This window comes from Halichoerus grypus, chromosome 5 (assembly GCF_964656455.1).
Source record: "Halichoerus grypus chromosome 5, mHalGry1.hap1.1, whole genome shotgun sequence".
Lineage (NCBI taxonomy): Eukaryota > Metazoa > Chordata > Mammalia > Carnivora > Phocidae > Halichoerus > Halichoerus grypus.
Genome location: NC_135716.1, coordinates 168,142,896 through 168,164,001, shown reverse-complemented (window position 1 = coordinate 168,164,001; position 21,106 = coordinate 168,142,896). Strand labels below are relative to the sequence as shown.

General features: G+C 42.9%; 1 protein-coding gene and 1 pseudogene across 4 annotated transcripts in view; both read left to right on the top strand.

Annotated features, from left to right (window-relative positions):
* The first annotated feature begins 1,184 nt into the window (after positions 1 to 1,184).
* LOC118552132 (large ribosomal subunit protein eL21 pseudogene) lies at positions 1,185 to 1,715 on the top strand (annotated as a pseudogene).
* Positions 1,716 to 2,964: 1,249 nt separating this feature from the next.
* Positions 2,965 to 21,106, top strand: part of CEP85 (centrosomal protein 85) — a 32,572-nt gene continuing 14,430 nt past the window's right edge. For 2 of the 4 annotated variants that reach the window (XM_036118391.2, XM_036118389.2), the window contains exons 1-5: positions 2,965 to 3,095; positions 9,306 to 9,381; positions 12,747 to 12,899; positions 19,156 to 19,850; positions 20,667 to 20,800. In XM_036118391.2, coding sequence (XP_035974284.1) covers positions 9,327 to 9,381; positions 12,747 to 12,899; positions 19,156 to 19,850; positions 20,667 to 20,800 — 1,037 coding nt within the window. In that variant the 5' untranslated portion in view covers positions 2,965 to 3,095; positions 9,306 to 9,326. The remainder of the gene's footprint in view (positions 3,096 to 9,305; positions 9,382 to 12,746; positions 12,900 to 19,155; positions 19,851 to 20,666; positions 20,801 to 21,106) is intronic. The other 2 variants (XM_078073608.1, XM_036118390.2) reach the window with 2 other exon arrangements.

Sequence of the window (21,106 nt, the reverse complement as noted above, 5' to 3'; positions counted from 1 at the left end):
AGCCAGACACTTAAACCACTGAGCCATGCAGGCACCCCTTGCAGCACATCTTTTTTTTTTTTTTTAAAGATTTTATTTATTTGACAGAGAGAGACACAGCAAGAGAGGGAACACAAGCAGGGGGAGTGGGAGAGGGAGAGCAGGCTTCCCGCGGAGCAGAGAGCCTGATGCAGGGCTCGATCCCAGGACCCTGGGACCATGACCTGAGCCTAAGGCGGACGCTTAACGATTAAGCCACTCAGGCGCCCCAGGTCTTTTTTTTTTTTTTTTAGATTTTTATTTATTTGAGAGAGAGGATGAGATATAGAGAGAGAGCATGAGAGGGCAGAGGGTCAGAGGGAGAAGCAGACTCCCCGCTGAGCAGGGAGCCCCATTCAGGACTCGATCCTGGGACTCCAGGATCATGACCTGAGCCGAAGGCAGTCGCTTAACCAACTGAGCCACCCAGGCGCCACCCCCCCCAGGTCTTTTTAAAATAAGAGAGTAACTGAAGATTTAAGACTATCTCTTACTAAAAATTGATTGTGAATATTCTCTGAAATTAACACCAAATCTTGGTTGAAATATTAAGACTCATTCACATTTGGGAAAATTAGTAATATGATAATGGAGTTACTTTTATTTATTTATTTATTTTTTTTAAGATTTTTTGTTTATTTTTTAACAGAGAGAGAGACAGCAAGAGAGGGAACACAAGCAGGGAGAATGGGAGAGGGAGAAGCAGGCTTCCCGCCAAGCAGGGAGCCCGATGTGGGACTCGATCCCAGGACCCTGGGATCATGACCTGAGCCGAAGGCAGATGCTTAACGACTGAGCCACCCAGGCGCCCTGGAGTTACTTTTAAAATACAGATATCTGGGGACGCCTAGGTGGTTCAGTCAGTTGGGCGTCTGCCTTCAGCTCAGGTCATGATCCCAGGATCCTGGGATCTAGTCCTGCCTTGCGCCTGCTCAGCAGGGAGCCTGCTTCTCCCTCTGCCTGCTGCTCCCCCTGCTTGTGCGCGCTCACGCACTCTCTCTTTGACAATAAATAAAATAAAATATTAAAAAAAATTTTTTAATTAAAAAAATAAAATACAGATATTTGGGGCACCTGGCTGGCTCAGTGGGACCATGCGGCTCTTAATCAGGTTGTGAGTTCTTGGGTGTAGAGATTACTTAAAAATAAAATCTTAAGGAACCGCCATCTTCCAGTAATTCGCCAAAATGACCAACACAAAAGGAAAGAGGAGAGGTACCCGCTATATGTTCTCTAGACCTTTTAGAAAACATGGAGTTGTTCCTTTGGCCACATACATGCGAATCTATAAGAAAGGTGATATTGTGAACATCAAGGGAATGGGCACTGTTCAAAAAGAAATGCCCCACAAATGTTACCATGGCAAAACTGGAAGAGTCTACAATGTTACTCAGCATGCTGTTGGCATTGTTGTAAACAAACAAGTTAAGGGCAAGATTCTTGCCAAGAGAATTAATGTACGCATTGAGCATATTAAACACTCAAAGAGCCGAGATAGCTTCCTGAAGGGTGTGAAGGAAAAGGATCAGAAAAAGAAGGAAGCCAAAGAGAAAGGTACTTGGGTTCAACTGAAGCGCCAGCCTGCCCCACCCAGAGAAGCACACTTTGTGAGAACTAATGGAAAGGAGCCCGAACTTCTGGAACCCATTCCCTATGAATTCATGGCATGATAAATGTAAAGAAAATAAAAGACCTCAAAACTGTAAAAATAATAATAATAATAAAATCTTTAAAAAAATCCATTGGAGAAAACTGTACAAATGCACTATTTGTCATTTGTAAATTTAAATCTTAGCACTACCACTATGTTTCCAGTCAGGTTTGTCTTCCATTCTTTGCATCAGCTCTTCAAATCCTCCCAGTTCGTCTCAGTCCTCTACGTGCCCCTGTTCCCTCCCTCTCCACAGATGTTTTTCACAAAAGAAATAAAAGCAATCAAGTAGATGTTTCCACCACCCATCAGTCTACTTCCTACCCACTAGTCCACAAATCTATTCATTTAGATGCCTATCCTTACCATTTATGTCTTAACAAAAGCATTTGGTCCTAATTTCAGAAGATACCCCCTAAATGCATCTATCACATCATACCCAGATTCATTATCCATTAAACCTATTTTATGCCTCTATATGCTTACCTTAAAATGTTATATGAAGCTGGGGGCGGGGGCGTGGGGCGGAATAGAACTTTGGAGCACATCCCCAGAGTCCTAACGCCAGAGTGAATTTCATCCAGTAATTAAGTCTGGTTCTTCAAAGTTAAGAAATCACACAACTTTTTATGCCTCTCCCTCCCAAGTCAGGTTTCCAGAAGCCTGGAATTTTTCACTATCCTTTGGCTGATGACTTTGTTCCTCCTTTTAACAATTCCCCAGTCTGATTCTTAAGTATATATTAATGCAAATGAACTTAGTTCTTTTCCTGGGGACCGAGGTTCGGTAGGGAGGCAAGATCGATCTGTTACCCTTCAACCTGAGTCCTGGTCACAGTCTGACCACTGACCCTAACCCAGCCCAAGCCCTGACCCCAGTCACAGACAGTCCTAACCCTGACAGGGCAGTGACCCAGGCCACACCCTAACTCGGGACCACAACGTGACCCCCTGCTTCATTTCAGGTGAAAGTACTAATAGGCCGTGGGGAATGGGAGAAGGGTGGGGCAGGTGTGTATGTGGGAGCTCCCGAATGATTTTCCCTGGCCTCCAGCTCCTCGAACCGCCCAAGCCCAGCAAGCCACCCCAGACCCTGGGGATGAGGGCTCCGCCCACAGGCAAGACCTGACTAGGGGCTCAAGAGAAGGCTCTGAGGAGCGGCGGGGTCATGCGCAGAGGGATCCGTCCTCTCCCGGCGCCGAGCGCAGCGTGCGGGGGCGGGACACGGGCACGGCCCGACTCCTGATTGGCCGCAGGCGGGCAGAAAGGGGCGGGGTCGGGGCGGCGCGCGCTCTGAGGCGCGCGGCCTGGCGGGCGTGTAACGGCCGTTAGGCGAGCTGAGGGAGTGAACCGCCGCCCGCGGCTGACGTGGTGGCCGCAGTCGGCGTCCCTGTGTGAGGGATTTCGCTGCCCGCTTTCGGCCCTATGTAAGTCCTCCTCCCCTCGGGAGCCCTTGTCGGGCTAGGAGACTCCGCTTCACCTCGGGGAGCCCCGGAAGAGCCCTAGAGGAGTCCCAGACACTCCTGACCTATCTTCTTCGGGGGCCGCGGGAAGATGAAGCGCATGCGCGGGGCTGTTAAGCCATCCCCTCTGGGTTTCTCACCCGCTGGGCTTCCTAAAATAATGCCCCGCACACGCCCCCCTCGCGACTCGCTCGCCTTCCCGCCCTCTTCGCGTGGCTTTCTCCATCGTTCACTCCACAGCAGTTGCGTTACCTTTGTAAAGGGTAGGCCCTCTGCCAGTCGCCGGGGGAGGGGACGGCGGGAAGCACGTTGCTCGCCTTAGCGGAGCAGACGGTCCCGGGAGAAGAGTAGACGTGAAGCGGGTGACGACTCGGTTAGCACTCCGTGGTGTGGGCTGGAGAAGTACACAGCACTAGGCAGAAGGAGCCGGTGTAGTCCGAGAGGGCAGGGAGCCCTCCCTGAGGAAGGGAAGGTGGGGCTGAGGGTTACGGGATGAATAGAGACTTAGGGTTGGGGGGACAGGCAGCTCTTGTGAAGGCGCTAGGCTGGAGTTTCCCAGCCCGCACGGGATATAGGACAGTGTCAGGAGACATTTTCGGTTGCCACAACTCGGGGATTGCTCCTGGTATCTAGTGGGTAGAAGTCAGGGCTGCTGTGAAACATCCAACTATGTGCAGGACAGCGCCCCCCCCGGCCCCCCCAGCAAAGACTTATCTGACCTAAAACGTCAGGGGCATCCAGATTGTCTAGAGCACCCAGCGAATTTGTTCAATAGAGGGTATTCAGCACTTCATCACGCTAAAACAGGAGGATCAGAATATTTCCACCACATGGCACAGAGCCAGGCGAATAGTAGGCCCTCAGTAAATTTTGGTTGATGAATCGAATACTGTGTGCTAGGTAGGGAGGGGTGATGATACCAGGATGATTAAGATAACCATGCCTCATTACCTGCCCTTGGGCCTTGTAGGTTTTATAGTAGTCTGGTGGTGTTGAATGTCTCAGAACTTTGTAAAGGCAACTTCTTGGCAAGGATTTGGCTTCTCTTTCTTTAGGTCCGGTGTAATGAATGATCAAGGTCATGAAAATAGTGCCGTGGTGTGAGATTCTTAATGTGCTTTTGTCAGCTATGTATCCCTTCAAATCCTCTCGTCTTGATTGGTTCTCAACAGCTGCCAAGTGTGACGTTCCACACTAACATAATTCTTCAAGGGGAGAAGTACTTAAAACAGTCAAAACCTAATTCTTGGGTGGCACCTCGGGAAATAGAGCCTGGGTGGTGACCAAGGGCAACGGGAAGAAATTGTATGAGCTGTCCCTGCTCCTAACTACTTTGGGGCTTGCACCTCTGGCTGTATCTGAAGCAGAAACTCCAACTTATGGTGCCTTCTTAACTTTATTTCTTTTTGTCACACACAGAAAGAATGCTGACTAGACTCTCTATAGCATTAGAGCACAGTCCTGGCTTTTTTTTTTTTTTTAAAGATTTTTTATTTATTTGAGAGAGAGAATGAGAGACAGAGAGCACGAGAGGGAAGAGGGTCAGAGGGAGAAGCAGACCCCCTGCTGAGCAGGGAGCCCGATGTGGGACTCGATCCCGGGACTCCAGGATCACGACCTGAGCTGAAGGCAGTCGCTTAACCAACTGAGCCACCCAGGCGCCCACAGTCCTGGCTTTGAAGCCTCTTCCTAACTATATGACCTTCACTTCTCTCAACCTTCATCTTTTTTATCCATAAAGTAAGGGTAATAATAGTTACTGCCTCATAGGTTTGATGTGAGCATTAAACATAAGACATTATACCTATAATAGAGTGTTTAGCACAGTGCTTTGTGGGTAGCAAGTACTCAATACATGTTAAATTTGTTGAATGAATACTTAGGTAGCTTAAAGGGCTTTGAAGATAGAAACCATCAATGTTAAGGGACGCCTAGGTGGCTCAGTCGTTAAATGTCTGCCTTCGGCTCAGATCATGATCCCAGAGTCCTGGGATCGAGCCCCGCATTGGGCTTCCTGCTCTGCGGGAAGCCTGCTTCTCCCTCTCCCTCTGCCTGCTTGTGTTCCCTCTCTCGCTGTGTCTCTCTCTGTCAAATAAATAAATAAAATCTTAAAAAAAAAAAAAGAAACCATCAATGTTGGGTATTTCTTCTGTCTGCTTCCATTCACTCTTACCTTTCTTGGCTGTATAATTGGTTATTTTTGGTACTTCTTTTATCTCTCACTTTTTTTTTTTTTTAAGATTTTATTTATTTGTCAGAGAGAGAGAGAGCACAAGCAGGGGGAGCGGCAGGCAGAGGGAGAAGCAGGCTCCCCACCGAGCAGGGAGCCGGACACAGGACTCGATCCCAAGACCCTGGGATCATGACCTGAGCCGAAGGCAGACGCCCAACTGACTGAGCCACCCAGGCGTCCCTTATCTCTCACTTTTATCTCAGGAAATCTTTATGTCCTTCAAATGGTCCTAAAAACTTCCATCAGTAGCTCATCTACTTCTGAACTTAGTAGGAAAAAGTCAAGAATTATCTCTTCCAGGGGCAGGTGGGTGGCTCAGTTGGTTAAATGTCCAACTCTTGGTCTTGGCTCAGGTCTTGATCTCGGGGTTGTGGGTTTGAGCCCTGCGTTGGGCCCCATGCTGGGCTTGGAGCCTACTTAAGAAAAAAAAAAAAAGAACTGTCTCTTCCATACTGTTTTACTCCTTGTGGGAGTTGTTTTTTTTTTTTATTGAGGTAAAATTCATGTACAATAAAATTCAGTTTTATGTGTGTACAATTCAGTGGTTTTAGTACATTCACAAGGTTGTGCAGCCACCACCACTATATAATCTCAGGAGATTTTAATCACCCTGGAAAGAAACACCATATCCATTAGCAGTCACTCCCCATTCCCCTACCTCCCTCCTCTTAGTCCTTGGCAACTACTAATCTACTGTTTATATGGATTTGCCAATTCTGGACATTTCATATAAATGGAATTTATCGGTTGATGAACATTTGAGTTTTTTCTACTTTTTGGCTGTTATAAATAATGCTGCTATGAACATTCATGTACAAAATTTTGTGTGAACATGTTTTTATTTCTCTTGAACATATACTTAGGAATGGAATTGCCGAGTTATAGAGTAGTTCTGTTTAACTGGGAGTTCTTTTGTCATCCTATTTTTAACTCCTCTGAATTTGGAAAGGTCTCAGAGTCCAGTGGACCTTTACTACCATTTTGTTATACCTTAAAGAAATGAGTGAAGAAAAGGATTTTGATATTGACCATTTGATATCACTGCTAGGTAGATACTCTAATCCTTCTGTGTCACCATTAACACACTAAATGATAACAGCCATAAATTGAAGCTTTTACTGAACAATCATCTCTTACCCACTATGTGAAGACCTGGGATTTCAGTGGGTGTTACCATTTCTGTTGTAGATGCAGTGAATCAGCAAGGGTTTGGGTTGTTGTTACTAAGAGAAAACTATAGAGGTCAGTAAAGCACATTAGAGAAATAGTACCCATATAGCCTTTGTTTTCTCACCAAAGTTGAATTTCACGTCTAAGAATTGTGATCTATCGACTGAGTTTGTCCCAAACTCTTTGGAGACTCTTACAAATTCAGTTTCTAAATTCATACTTTATCTTCCAAGGACAACCATATGCCACTTTTTATTGATGTAAACTGCCAAGTAATAATAATAACATAATTAAGCACTTAATATGTGTCAGGCACTGTTATGAGTTAATTCTAAATGAATTAGCATGAATTAGGTCCTGTCTTTATCCTCATTTTTTTAAGATTTTATTTATTCATTTGAGACACAGAGATAGAAAGCATGAGCAGGGAGAGAGGCAGAGGGAGAGGGAGAAGCAGGCTCCTCGCTGAGCCAGGAGCCCGATATGGGGCTCGATCCCAGGACCCTGGGATCATGACCTGAGCTGAAGGCAGATGCTTAACCACCTGAGCCACCCAGGCGCCCCATCCTCATTTTTATTTATTTTTATTTTTACTGTTTTAAGTAGGCGCCACACCCAGCATGGAGCCCAACACAGGACTTGAACTCACAGCCCTGAGATCGAGACCTGAGCTGAGATCAAGAGTTGGACATTTAGGGTGGCTCAGTCGTTAAGCTAAGCATATGCCTTCGGCTCAGGTCATGATCCCAGGGTCCTGGGATTGAGCCCCGTGTCGGGCTCCCTGCTCATTGGGAAGCCGCCTGCTCCCTCTCCCACTCTCCCTGCTTGTGTTCCCTCTCTCGCTGTCTCTCTCTCTCTCTCTCTGTCAAATAAGTAAATAAAAATCAGGCACTCCTATCCTCATTTTCACTTATTTATTTTTTTTAACATTTATTTATTTGAGAGTGGGTGCATGCCCACAAGCAGGGGGAGGGGCATAGGGAAAGAGAGAATCTCAAGCAGACTCCCTGCTGAATGCACAGCCCGACACGGAGCTCCATCCACAACCCTGAGACCGTGTGACCTGAGCCGAAACCAAGAGTTGGATGCCCAACTGACTGAACCACCCAAGCGCCCCTGTCCTCATTTTTATTTTTATTTATTTATTTATTTTTAAAGATTTTATTATTTATTTGAGAGAAAGAGAGAGACAAAGATAGCCTGAGCGGGGAGGAGAGGGAGAAGTAGACTCCCCACTGAGCAGGGAGCTGGATGCGGGACTCGATCCCAGGACTCCAGGATCATGACCTGAGCCGAAGCAGACACTTAACCAAATGAGCAACCCAGGCGCCCCCCATCCTCATTTTTATATGAAGGAACTGAGGTACAGAGATATTATGAAATTTGCCCAAGGTTACACAGCTAATTAAGTCAGACTTCAAACCCAAGCTGTCTGATCACAAGCGCATGCTCTGAACCACTTCCCTGTACTGACTGCCATGCCTCTCAGGTGCTATGCAAATATAAGATATTATTATTTGCTACTGTTAGTTACAGTTAATTAAGGCTTTTGTTTACACAGATAGTCATCAGACTTTTGCTGACTTCTCACAGCCTACCATTAGAATAAATATAAATGTTCTAAGAAGTAGGGAAACGGGAAGAAAATCTTATGTTCCCAGCTGAGAATTGGGGTTCTGCTTATGACCAAGAATTCTATTTGTGCATCATATAATTAACTTTCATTACTGGAGGAATTGGAGAATTTATGTTAATCATAATTGAAGTTATAATACCTCACTGTTGGTTTGGTTATTTAGTTCTTTCTCTACCCCACTCTCCAATCCTGTTTCCATGGCTAAGAAAATCTATGGTAAAGTTTGTTAATTCAAAGTAATGTTCTCGGACCCCTGGGTGGCTCAGTTGACTATGCGTCTTCCTTCAGCTCAAATCATGATTCCAGGGTCCTGGGATCGAGCCTGGGGTTGTTGGGCTCCCTGCTCGCTGGGAAGCCTGCTTCTGCCTCTCCCTCTGCCCCTCCTCCCTACTCTTTTTTTTTTTTTTTAAGATTTTATTTATTTATTTGACACAGAGAGAGAGATAGCGAGAGCAGGAACACAAGCAGGGGGAGTGGGAGAGGGAGAAGCAGGCTTCCAGCGGAGCAGGGAGCCCGATGCGGGACTCGATCCCAGGACCCTGGGATCATGACCTGAGCCGAAGGCAGCCTCTTAACGACTAAGCCACCCAGGCGCCCCCCGCCTCCCTACTCTTGCACGCCCATGCTCTCTCCCTCTCACGATCAAATAAATAAATAAAATCTTTAAAAAAATAATAATAATAATATTTTTAATTTTTGCAACAATTGAGGGGTTCTAGGACATATAGGATCAGTATTGAGTCTCCATTTGGTTCTAGATTTTCTCCCTTACTTTAGGAAGAGAAGTAGGATAGAGTATTGGGTGTTGCTTTGCCTTAAAAAATATCTTTGGGAGGGGCGCCTGGGTGGCTCAGTCAGTTAAGCGTCTGCCTTTGGCTCAGGTCATGATCCCAGGGTCCTGGAATTGAGCCCCACATCAGGCTCCCTGCTTCTCCCTCTTCCTCCACCCCTCCCCCTGCTCATGCTCTCACTCTCTTCTCTCAAATAAATAAATAAAATCTTTTAAAAAATATCTTGAGCAAAACATGTGGAAGATGAATCCTATGTGGTTTTGACAGTTCAGTTGAATCGGATCAAGTTACAAGGAATAAAAAGATAGTGGAGAGATCTGACTGGTTATTCCTTCATTCTACAGTTGGCTCAAATAACAGTGTTGATGGCCATGCAGGAGAAATTCCCAAGTGAGAGGATCTCTCATGCCACTTCACCAGGTGAGTAGTCAAAGTTTTCTGACCTTTGCTCTGTTTTTTCATAACAGAAATTTCCTTTAAAGGAAATACTTAGCAAACAAACATTCACTGAAATGCTGGTACTTAAAGAACAAAAATAACATGAGGCTATATTGAATAGAAAAACAGGCCTCTCCAAAAGAACAACTATTTATCTCTGGTCCTCCATGGCTTCCAAGAAGACCACATGATTGATTGGGAGGGGAGGACACATGAAGGAACAGAATGACTTTGGAACATAGTTTCATTTGAAATCAGAAAAACACAGCATAAATTACTGTGTTCTGTGTTGTCTTTGTAGTCCTGTGGGTGGGTCAGTCATCTGCTAGCCCACAAAGATTGGAATTCTTCTTCGATGCCAAGTCTCAGTTATGTTGTCACTGGAGACTCGGGAATTTATCTTTAGAATGGATTGACAAGATTTTGAAAGCTCAGTAGATATACTAAGTGGATATATTAAGTATATATGTTAAACATATATAAATATATATATAAATACATATATTCAATAGATAATTAAGTAGATATGGTATATTTAAATAGAAAGTAGGATAGAAAAATAGCTTTTTGAATCCTGGGGTACTTATGAAGAGAGGGTTACATTTTTTCAACTAAGGATATACTTTATTTAACTTTAAAATACTACAGTGCCTTACAGCAGACATTTATTAGATATTTGTTATATTCTCCTAGGAATGCTGCCTTGCATAGATTAAGCATTTTGAAAAACGTTTGTTGAATCAATTCAAGATTCCTTTAGCAAATATTTATTGAACATCTGCTATATGCCATACACTGTTTTAGGGCTGGATTGTATAATTTCTTATGACAATTATGTTGTAACACACAAATTTGGGGGATGTAGCAATTTCTAACAAAACTCACTGCTTTTCTGGGGCGCCTGGGTGGCTCCGTCAGTTAAGCATCTGTCTTCAGCTCAGGTCATGATCCCAGGGTCCTGGGATCAAGTCCTACATCGGGCTCCCTGCTCAGCGGGAGACCTGCTTCTCCCTCTCCCTCTTCCTGCTGCTCCCCCTGCTTGTGGTCTCTCTCCCTCTGTCAAGTAAATAAATAAAATCTTAAAACAACAAAACAAAAACCTCACTGCTTTTCTGATGGCTTTGTCTTCAGTAGTCTCTCATTCGATTAATAATGGTCTTAATATTTTGGTAAAGATACTGGTGATAGGACTTGTAACACAACACAAAAAAATTTCAGCTTTCAAACTTGAATTTTGAAATAAGCATAAGCCTCTATACCTATACCAAAATACATTTTTTAAATGATCTCTAGGGCGCCTGGGTGGCTCAGTCAGTTAAGGGTCTGCCTTTGGCTCAGGTCGTGATCCTGGAGTCCTGGGATCAAGTACCTCATTGGGCTTCTTGCTCAGCAGGGAGTTTACTTCTCCCTCTACCCCTCCTCTCTGCTTGTGATGTCTCTCTCTCTCTCTCAAATAAATAAATAAAATTTTTTTAAAAAGTGATCTCTACACCCAGTGTGGGACTTGAACTCATGACCCCAAGATCAAGAGTTGGATGCTCTACCAGACACCCAGACACCCCCCAAAATGCATTTTTATTTTAGCAAATATCTCTTCAGAATTGATGTATGGAGTGAGCAGATAGAAAAGTGGTACTGGTAAAGAATGGAAGATTAGTAGTAGTAACAAGAAGAGGCCAGGAAGATGGTAGTAGAGGCCCTCAATTGATTTTCATTATTTCAAAAGGCCTGGAAATTCGTCTACTGACTAGAGAGATAACACCGTATAGACTTACCAAGAAGTCACATTTCTTTCTTTCTAGCTAGAATTATATTTAGTACAGATAGTAACACCAGCTAATCTTATGCTAATCAGAAGCTCTGATTCTTGGGTATGTCTTCTGTGAAAGATTATTATAGATTACTGCATGTATATAGATTCTTTCACATCAGGCAGTCCACTGTGACCCCAAGAATAAGTCCTTGGGGAAAGTTAGAGTGCCTTCAGTAGAAAGCAGAGGGTAGCAAAATTAGAAGAAAGTGAGTTAAAAAGATGGGAGAAGCACTAAAATTGGAAGAAGAGAATAAGGTGATTTGTGTTCAAATATCATTTGCTTCCCACTAAATCAAAGAGTCTGTAGAACCTTGTTTTCTGATTTCAACTAAAACTCTGACATTTTAAATGGATAAGTAGCTATCATAACGTTTTTGTCTATTTGTTTACATGGATCATCAGATTCAGTTTAGAAAAATTGTAGTGTTTTTTTTAACAGTAAATACTAGTAAATCAAGTATTTATTAAACACTTGCTACCTACTGGCCCTCAAGTAGCAAGCTAATAACGTTAAATAAATCTCCTCAGTTTTGTTTTGTCTTACCTACTCAGAAATTTTAGTGGTTTCTGTGCATTGCACTCAAAATAGTCTTAAACTCTTCAGATTGACTTTTAAGACTTACCTTGTTCTGGATTCACCCTGTCCACAGGGTACCCCAGTTCAGTCAAGCAGTGGTTTTCTTTCCGTTTCTTTTCTTTTCTTTTCTTTCTTTCTTTCTTTCTTTTTTCTTTCTTTCTTTCTTTTATTTGAGAGAGAGCCTGCATGCACATGAGTGGGGGGAAGGGCAGAGGGAGAGAAGCACACTCCTCGCTGAGCACAGAGTCCAATGCAGGGCTCGATCCCAGGACCCCTAGATCATGACTTGACTTGAAGTCAGACGCTTAACTGACTGAGCCGCCTAGGCGCCCCCATGCAGTGGTTTTCAACAAGAGACTGGACTGCCTGTTACCCTAGGGAGCATTTGGAAACATATGGGGTATTTTCATGTTTCACAGGGATGGTGGGATAGGGTTAGGGCTGCTACTGGCATTTAATAGGGACCAGGGATGCTAAACCATCCTGACATGTGTAGACTACACATTGAAGAATTGTCATGCCTTGTATGCCAAAAGCACCTATTGAGAAATCCTGTAAGAGGAAAGAATGTGGATATTATAATCAGAACAACCTGGGTTCAAATCTCAGCTCTATCCTCTGTAAAATAGGGGTGATGATACTATTCAGTAAGTAAGTAGATGAGATCATGTTGGTAAAGTGTTATGGCTTCTAGGTTTCAAAAAATGGTAGCTACTATTGAGTGGTATTGTTTTCTCTCCTAGTATTCCTGCGTTCTTGGTAAGTCTTATTTCTGTCTGTGAACATTCTCACCTCTCAAGCTATTTCCATTTAAAATTAACTAACTCAGAGAAGCTGAAATAGGCATAGGAGAGAGAGTGATTCTATTTTTTATAGGTTTAAGTGCTTTATTTAAACAGTCTTATGGGGTTACATCAACTGGTTCACACTAAAGATGGGAAATGCCACTTGTTTCAGGTTCCAGTGGAATTCAAAAGGGTAGTTCCCTGGGGACTGAATGGCAGACCCCAGTTATATCAGAGGCTTTTCGGAGTCGATTCAGCCGCTGCTCAAGTGTAGCTGACAGTGGGGACACAGCCCTTGGCACATCATGCTCAGACATTGCAGAGGGTAAGTTTGGATTAATGTTTTGATTACTAATATGTGTTGTCATTTTCAGATTGTGTTCCAGGTGTATTGTCATTTCCAGAATATTCATAACTCAGTCCTTTCAGCCAAGGAGTTTGCTTGATTTTTTTTACTCTGTGTTTCTTACATCTGGCCCTTTCCTTTCAGTTTTTACTGTTTGTCCTGTCTTAAATAACTTTTTAATAGGTTTCTTGTCCTCAAATCTTTCCCTCTACTGCCAGGTTAATCTTTCTAAAAGCCTGGTTTCATAGTTTCCCTTTCCTATAAATCCTTGACTGCTTCTGATACTTGGAGGATAAAGTTCAGAGGCCTTAGTTCTGTGATCTGGCTCTATCCCACCCATTCAGACCACCCATTCAGACATTTCTTACTGTTACAAAGTGTGGTGTTTCGCTGGTGCAATGAAAAAGCACAGAACTTTTGTTGTTGTTGTTGTTGTTGTTGTTTTGGATATCTGAGCTCTTCTTTAATCTAGGCCCGTTTGTGCTGTTTCCACCTCTCTTGCCCTTCCCAGCTATGCTGATCTTATTTTTCAAAATCTAGTGAAGTGTCTGACAAGACTTTTCCCATCCCTTCTACCCATTACTGATCTCCCTCTCTGCAATCTTTTTTTTTTTTAATTTTTAAAAAATTTTTATTTGTTTATTTGAGAGAGAGAGAGCACGAGAAGGGGTAAGGTCAGTGGGAGCAGACTCCCTGCTGAACAGGGAGCCCAATGTGGGATTCGATCCTGGGACTCCGGGATCGTGACCTGAGCTGAAGACAGTTGCTTAACCGACTGAGCCACCCAGGTGCTCTGCAATCTTTTTTTTAAAATAAGATTTCATTTATTAATTTGAGAGGGAGAAGGGGAGAGAGAGAGAGAACAAGAGCAGGGGGAGGGAGAAGCAGACTCCCTTCTGAGCAGGGAGCCTGATGCAGGGCTAGATCCCGGGACCCTGGGATCATGACCTGAGCTGAAGGCAGACGCTCAACCCACTGAGCCACCCAGGCACCCCTCCCTCTCTGCAATCTTGTATCTTTATTGTGTCTGCCATATTGGGGGCACTTAAATTAAGTAATAACTGCTAGACAGTGCTTTACAAGAGTATTTTCTTTTTTTTTAGATTTTATTTATTTAAGTAATCTCTACACCCAGTGTGGGGTTTGAACTCATGAGCCTGAGATCAAGAGTCCCATGCTCTACTGACTGAGCCAGCCAAGCACCACAAGAGTATTTTAGTTTTTCATTTAGATAGTGATTTCCTAGAGAGCAGAGGACCTGATGATAATAATTAATAACTATTTATTAAATACTTTGTGATGGATACTATGCTAAATTTTTTCTACATTTTTTCATTAACATCTTTAGGAACTCTATGAAATATTATTTCCATTTTACAGCTGAGAAAGCTGAATTTTTTTCTTTTTTTTTTAAGATTTATTTATTTGAGAGAGAGAAAGAGCATGAGTGGGAAGAGGGGCAGAGGGAGAGAATCTTCAAGCAGACTCCCTGCTGAGTGCAGAGCCCTGCAGAGGGCTCGATCCCACAACCCATGAGATCATGACCTGAGCCAAAACCAAGCGTTGGACACTCAACTAACTGAGCCACCCAGGCACCCTGAGAAAGCTGAGTTTCAGAGGGTTAGATGACTTGATTAAAGTCACAAAACTAGTCACTTTAGTACTTTATCAGATGTCACACCCACTAGGATGGCTATAATCAAAAAGATATTAACAAGTGTTGGTGAGAATGTAAAGAAATTGGAGCCTCTATACATTACTGGTGGGAGTGTAAAATGTTGCAGCTGCTTTGGAAAGCAGTTTGGCAGATCTTCAAAACGGTAAACATGGAGTTACCCTATGACTCAACAGTTCTACTCCTACCTATATACTCAAGAGAAATGAAAGCATATGTCCACATGTAAACTTGTTATTCATAGCAGCATTATTCATAGTAGCCAAAAAATGGAAACAACCCAGATGTTTATCAGCTGATGAATGGATGAGTCAAATGTAGTATATCCATATAATAGAATATTGTTCCACAATAAGAAGAAATGAAGTACTAATACATGTTACAAAAATGGTTGAACTTTTAAAACGTTTATGCTAAGTAAAGCCAGACGCAAAAGGCCACATACTGTATGATTCCATTTATATGAAATGTCCAAAATAGGCAAATCTAGAGAAACAGAAAATAAGTAGTTGTCCAAGGCTAGGGAAGTTAGGGTAAATGGAATGTGACTGCTAAAGGGTAAGAGGTTTCTTTTTGGGCTGATAAAATATTCTATAATTGATTGTAGTGATGGTTACACAATAGTGAATATACTAAAAACCATTGAATTGTACACTTCAAGTGGGTGAATTGAATATTATGTGAATTATATTTCAGTAAAGCTGTTTTTTTAAGAAAAGGATAGAAATCTTTGAAAGCAGAAATGAAAAAAAAAAAAAAAAACCCCAAGCAGATATCTACTAGTACTGACTCGTAGACACCTGACATTTAATTTTAATAGTTTGATAGCTGTGTGTATGTGGGCATGGTGCTCATAAATGTTGAGTAGAACTGAATCATAGATTTTGTTGTAGACAGGACTTTGAAAATCATTTAATCCAGTTCCTTTTTGCTGGTGAGTAACAAAAATTCCCTGAGGGGTTAAGTAACTTGCCTAATGTCACATAACTAGTCAGGTTCAGGTCTCCCAGCTGTAGTATTTTTTCTATTACTTGTGTAATCAAGTGTTACTGTCAGTTTAGTTACTTGTTAAGGTTTTGTCTACATGTGCAGTCATGGGACCTTTTTCATTTTGACTAAATAATAGATCTTTTAAAAATCAAACAATGGTCTAGATTTTCCCCCTGTTGAATTGAGTGGCTCTATTTAATTCAGTCACATTGTTACACAGATTGTGTGCTTTTTATTTCTTTGGGGGGGGATATATTTCCTGTGTAGTGCATTCTTTTTAAATTGTAGTAGCCTTGATGTGTAGTGCTTGTTGTTTTGGGTTTGTTTTTTTTTTTAAAGGATCCAAGGTGGGGTGCCTGGGTAGCTCAGTCAGTTAAGAGTCCAACTCTTGATTTCAGCCCAGGTCATGATCTCAGGGTGAGATCATGTGAGATTGTGAGATTGAGCCCTTCACCGGACTCCGCACTCAGCGCACTCTGCTTGAGATTCTCTCCTCCTCTACCCCTCCCCCTGCTTGCACACGTACACACTCTAAATAAATAAGTAAATAAATCTTTTTAAAAATTAAATAAAGGATCCAAGCTGGCTTCTCTGCCATGTTTGTTATGTACAATGGTCTTTAATCCTTGCTCATTTTGTTCATCTAGCTTGGTTTTATTTGGAGCCCAGTTGACAAGAACCCTTACGCCTGGTATAAAATATAGTTCATTTTTGCATCTTTTTTTTCATTGTTGCATCTTTAAAGTGAACAGGCTTGCTTTTGATTCCACCCTTCATTAAAATGTTTTACCTTGACGACTCTCAAGGGATGGGATAGAGGTGGATACTGGAGAGCTCAGGAGGTTTTCAGCTTTTTGCTTAAGACTGCAATAGTTACTGGCTTAGTTCAGACTACCTTACTTTTATAAACCAGTAAGAGATATAGACAGAAATGATCAAGATTTAGCAATAGCTAAATCTACCCCTCACCAAGAAAGTAGAGTTGTTAGAAAGAATTAGGGAGCGGGGCAGAGGGTATGGTTGAGGAGGAGAGATTTAGAAATATGAATATCCTTAAAGTGCCAAAACCCCAATGATTTTGAGAACTGTAGACTTCTCTAAAAATCACATATCCCATACACTAAATTTTGAAAGTCTTTGAAAATTGTAGAAGGTTAGTGGCCCTTTTGAAAATGAGTATTGCTATTTTGCTTCAAAATGTTTCAAAATACAAATCAGACTTAAGGTGTAACTTGACATTTTATAGCAGTTTGTCAGAATTGCCAGTTTCCTTACTATAAATAGATAAACCTAATAGGTAAGTGACATGCTGACAAAGATTTTACTTTATTCTTTTATCGGTGGATGGACCACACTCCTAGAAAATTAGGAAAACCAAATTCTCCTGGGTTATTTGGTACCTTTCCAGGCTTTGGTTTTGGCATTACTACTTTGGTTATGGGCTCAAAACTCAGAATTTGGTGAGTCTTGAGAGTGGGTGGTGCTGTAGGTGGAGAATGGAAGGAGGCGTTACAAAGTTCAGCGTAATAGCAGCCCCTCATATGCCATAACCTCACTGTCTTCTGTGCCATAATTATACTTTGAGAGCAGAGACCCTTGGTAAGAGTGGATATTATGGTGCCATTACAGAGGATTTCAAGTAGGGAGCTTACTATTCTTGGAAGTTTTCATCACCACAGTCTACCTTAGCCTGTTGACTATTCCTATGTATAAGTTATGGGACATCAAAAACTTGTGTCCTTCGCCTCTGAAATGTTCTTTCTTGGTCCTTAGAGGCAGACACATTTATCAGAAATTACTGTTGTTTTGTTTTGGTATGGCCTTTTATATATATATCCCCAAGATCATCTAAGTATAGGCAATTAGATACTTTGTCTTATCCTATACATTATAAGGGATAATTTGACGTGTCCATGGTTTTCGTTTTTTTTGGGGGGGGGGCTGTTTCTGGGTTTGTTTTTTGTTGTTGTTTTTAAGATTTTTTTTACTTATTAGAGCGTGCATGTGGGCGGGAAAGGGAGAGAGAATCTGAGGTAGACTCTGTGCTGAGCGCAGAGCCTGATGCGGGGCTTGATCCCGTAGCCATGAGATCATGACCTGAGCCGAAACCAAGAGTCAGACACTTAACCGACTATGCCACCCAGGCGCCTCCCTTTTTATTTTGTTTTTAAGATTTTATTTATTCATTTATTTTAGAGACGGTGGGGGGAGAGAGGGACAGAAGGAGAAGGAGAGACTCTCAAGCTGACTCTGCTCTGAGCATGGAGTCCGATGTGGGGCTCAGTCTCACAACCCTGAGATCATGACCTGAGCCAAAATCAAGAGTTGACACTCAACCGACTGAGCCACCCAGGTGCCCTGTGTCCATGTTTTTAAAGAGCTGCTTACAAACCCATATGAGAAGATGGTAGCTGATCTGTGGTAATTCTGGGAAAGGTTATAGTATCTGTCCTCATTAGCTGAGTGTTCTGTGTTGGTTGATGGAAAGAAAAAAGAAATGAATTGAATTGGTAGTCCATTCTTCTCCATGGTAGATGTGCTTAGTTTGGAAGGAGTACTGGACATAGTTGAAAAGGGAAGATATGTATATTCCTTGTCCCGTTACTCAGTTTTCTCTCTGCTGAAGGTAACAGGTATGTTTCCTCACATTCCTGTCTTGTGGTTTGCTTGCAGCCCACTGCCTTGGCACATTAATTCTGTGACCCTATAGTCTTTTTCAGGGCAGCGCTTGAAAGTTGGAAATAATATAGAAATGTGTACCTTCTGTAGCAGGTCTAATCAGAGAGTTGTCTCCCAAAACCAGGCGAGAGCTAAAGGAAGCATAAATCCAGTGTGAACGAAAAGTGAAAAGTCACAGTTGGATATAAACAAGGGGGAAGTGAAAGGCAAAATATAAAATAGAGGATTTCAGTGTGTACCCACTTGAGAGTGCTCACTGTGCTGGAGTGAAACCTGAGAGTTACTAAGAATAACTTCACATATCCAGGCAGTCAGGTCTGGTGTGTGGGAGAGAGAATAGAATCCTGATTCAGATGCTGTACTCCCTGTCCTGGATACAGAACAGCACTATCCACTTTGCCTATTCTTCGTATAGTTTAGATTCACTGCTTACCTCCACTGGGAAGCTTTTGGAGGTCACAGAGGATTCTGGCAGCCCTTGGAAAGGATATTTTTACTGGATTGGATTATAGCTTGAGAGTTGCCCAGCTCCCAGAAGAGTAGGACCTAATCCATTTCCCTTAAGTAAGTGGGTTTTTTTGTTTTGTTTTTTTAAGTTTGTTTTTTCAGCTTTGTTTGTTGACTGGCAAGATTTTTTTCAAATAAAAAGGACAGGGTGTAAGTTAAAAGTAAAGCTAAATGTTGCCTTTTGCTGGTTTACCTTGCAGATGGCATTTGAGATCCTAGAATACATGTAACTTCTCAGTTAGGTTGCCTTTCTGCCTGATACTTGTGATGATAGTGTCTATTCTGCCTGGTCTCAGGACAGGCAGAGAAGATCTGGCATAGCAGCCAAACTCAAGAAAGCCTGCTGCTTCAGTTTTGACTTACGGAAGACTATTCTCTTTACAGATTTTTGTAGCTCAAGTAGCAGCCCTTCTTTCCAGCCCATCAAAAGCCACATAACCATTCCAACAGCCCATGTGATACCTTCTACTTTGGGGACCTCTCCTGCCAAGCCAAATTCTATACCTGCTGGACTCTCTTCCTCCAAACTCCCTTTGTCAGGGCTGGCTGAAGGTGTGGGGATGACAAGAAATGGAGACCTAGGTGCAATGAAACGTTCTACAGGCCTGTCTAGAGATTTCATGTATCTTTGTGGTGCTACTGGAGAAAATGGAATTGAGCAGTCCTGGTTTCCAGCAGTGGGCCATGAAAGAGAAGAAGAGGTGAGGAAGTTTGATATTCCCAGTATGGAGTCTACCCTTAATCAGTCGGCAATGATGGAGACACTTTATTCAGATCCTCACTACCAAGTCCACTTTCACAACCCAAGAGCTGACACAAACAAGGAGTTATACAAAGTGTTGCCTGAGACCAAGAAGGCACCGGGCAGTGGGGTGGTATGTGAGCGGAATGGACCTCACCCTAATAGCAGTGGAGTGCTCCCTTTGGGACTCCAGCCTGCTCCTGGCTTCTCCAAGCCTCTACCCTCTCAGGTATGGCAGCCGAACCCTGACCCTTGGCACCCCCGTGAGCGATCTTGCGAGCTCAGCACTTGTCGTCAGCATCTGGAGTTGATCCGTTTACAGATGGAACAAATGCAGGTAGGGGCCCTTCTTTCCTTGGATTTGGTGGGTTCTTTGCAGATCTTAGAACTATATAGGTTTTGTCCTATAAGTTTTGGCTCTAAAGAAAACATTTGTAAGAAGGATGTAAGATGTTTATAGATGGGAAATGAAGGCTTGTGAATACCATTGAATGTGGTGGTCGTCTAATTAAACACCAAAATAGGTCCTCCAGAGTAGAGGGTTACAACAGAAGACCCCAAAAGGTGTGACACTAACACTAATTGTGTACTTATGTACCAGTCACTAGGCTAGGTACTTTCACATACAGAATCTTAATTTAATTCTTGTAGCACTTTGATGAGGTAAATGTAGAAATTTACCAGGTTCTTAGAATAAGTAATCTGTCCAGGGTCACAAAGCTGGTAAGTAGCAGAGCTAGGGTTTAAAAACTATCTCTAAACCCCTGTGTTTCTTCCATTATACCAATTTTTGTGTTTAAAAAAAAAAATGCCTTGTGCTGCTTAAGGAAGGAAAAAAGCAAGACATATTCTCCTTTCCTGGTTGGTGAGGACATCTTAGCTCCTGGTTTGCCTCTCTTGCCAGATAATGAAAGATAAGTGACCTTTTCTTAGAAACTAGAGCCTTTATGAGCAGGGAGTGTCCAGTTGGCAGAAATCTCCCTGGCAGGTTCTTTCCAGTCATGCATCAGAGCTAAAATTATTTCATAAACACTGGGCCTCCTCAGGCTGAGCCAAAGTGAGCCTTGACTAGAGACCCAGCTGGGTACTGCTCAGGTGTTTTCAGGTGCCTGTGGGTCAAGATGAAGCCTCTCTGGGCCTCCTTGTCTTCCAGCTTCAGAATGGAGCCATCTGCCACCATCCCGCTGCATTTGCTCCATCACTGCCCCCATTAGAACCAGCACAGTGGATCAGCATCTTAAACAGTAATGAACACCTTCTGAAGGAAAAGGAGCTCCTCATTGACAAGTAAGAGGTCAAGGGGTGCCCTAGGACCAGTATCTGCTCTCCCAGCCCCCACTGAGGGCACCTAATGAGGTCTCTCCAAGGGTAGCACATCCCTCTCTGTTTGAATCCATGCCTTGCCTCATGGTAGAGCTAGGTTGATAAGCAACCTAGTCCTATATCTGACTAATGGGATGGGCCAATTGTGTATCCTCTGCAGGGACTCTGGGAGTGCCTAAAGTAGGCATCCAGTTCTTTGTAGCTGATCTTTCCTCATTTCCCCCAAGTCAGCTTTCTTATTTGCTCTTCCTCCTTCAGCAAAACAGTATT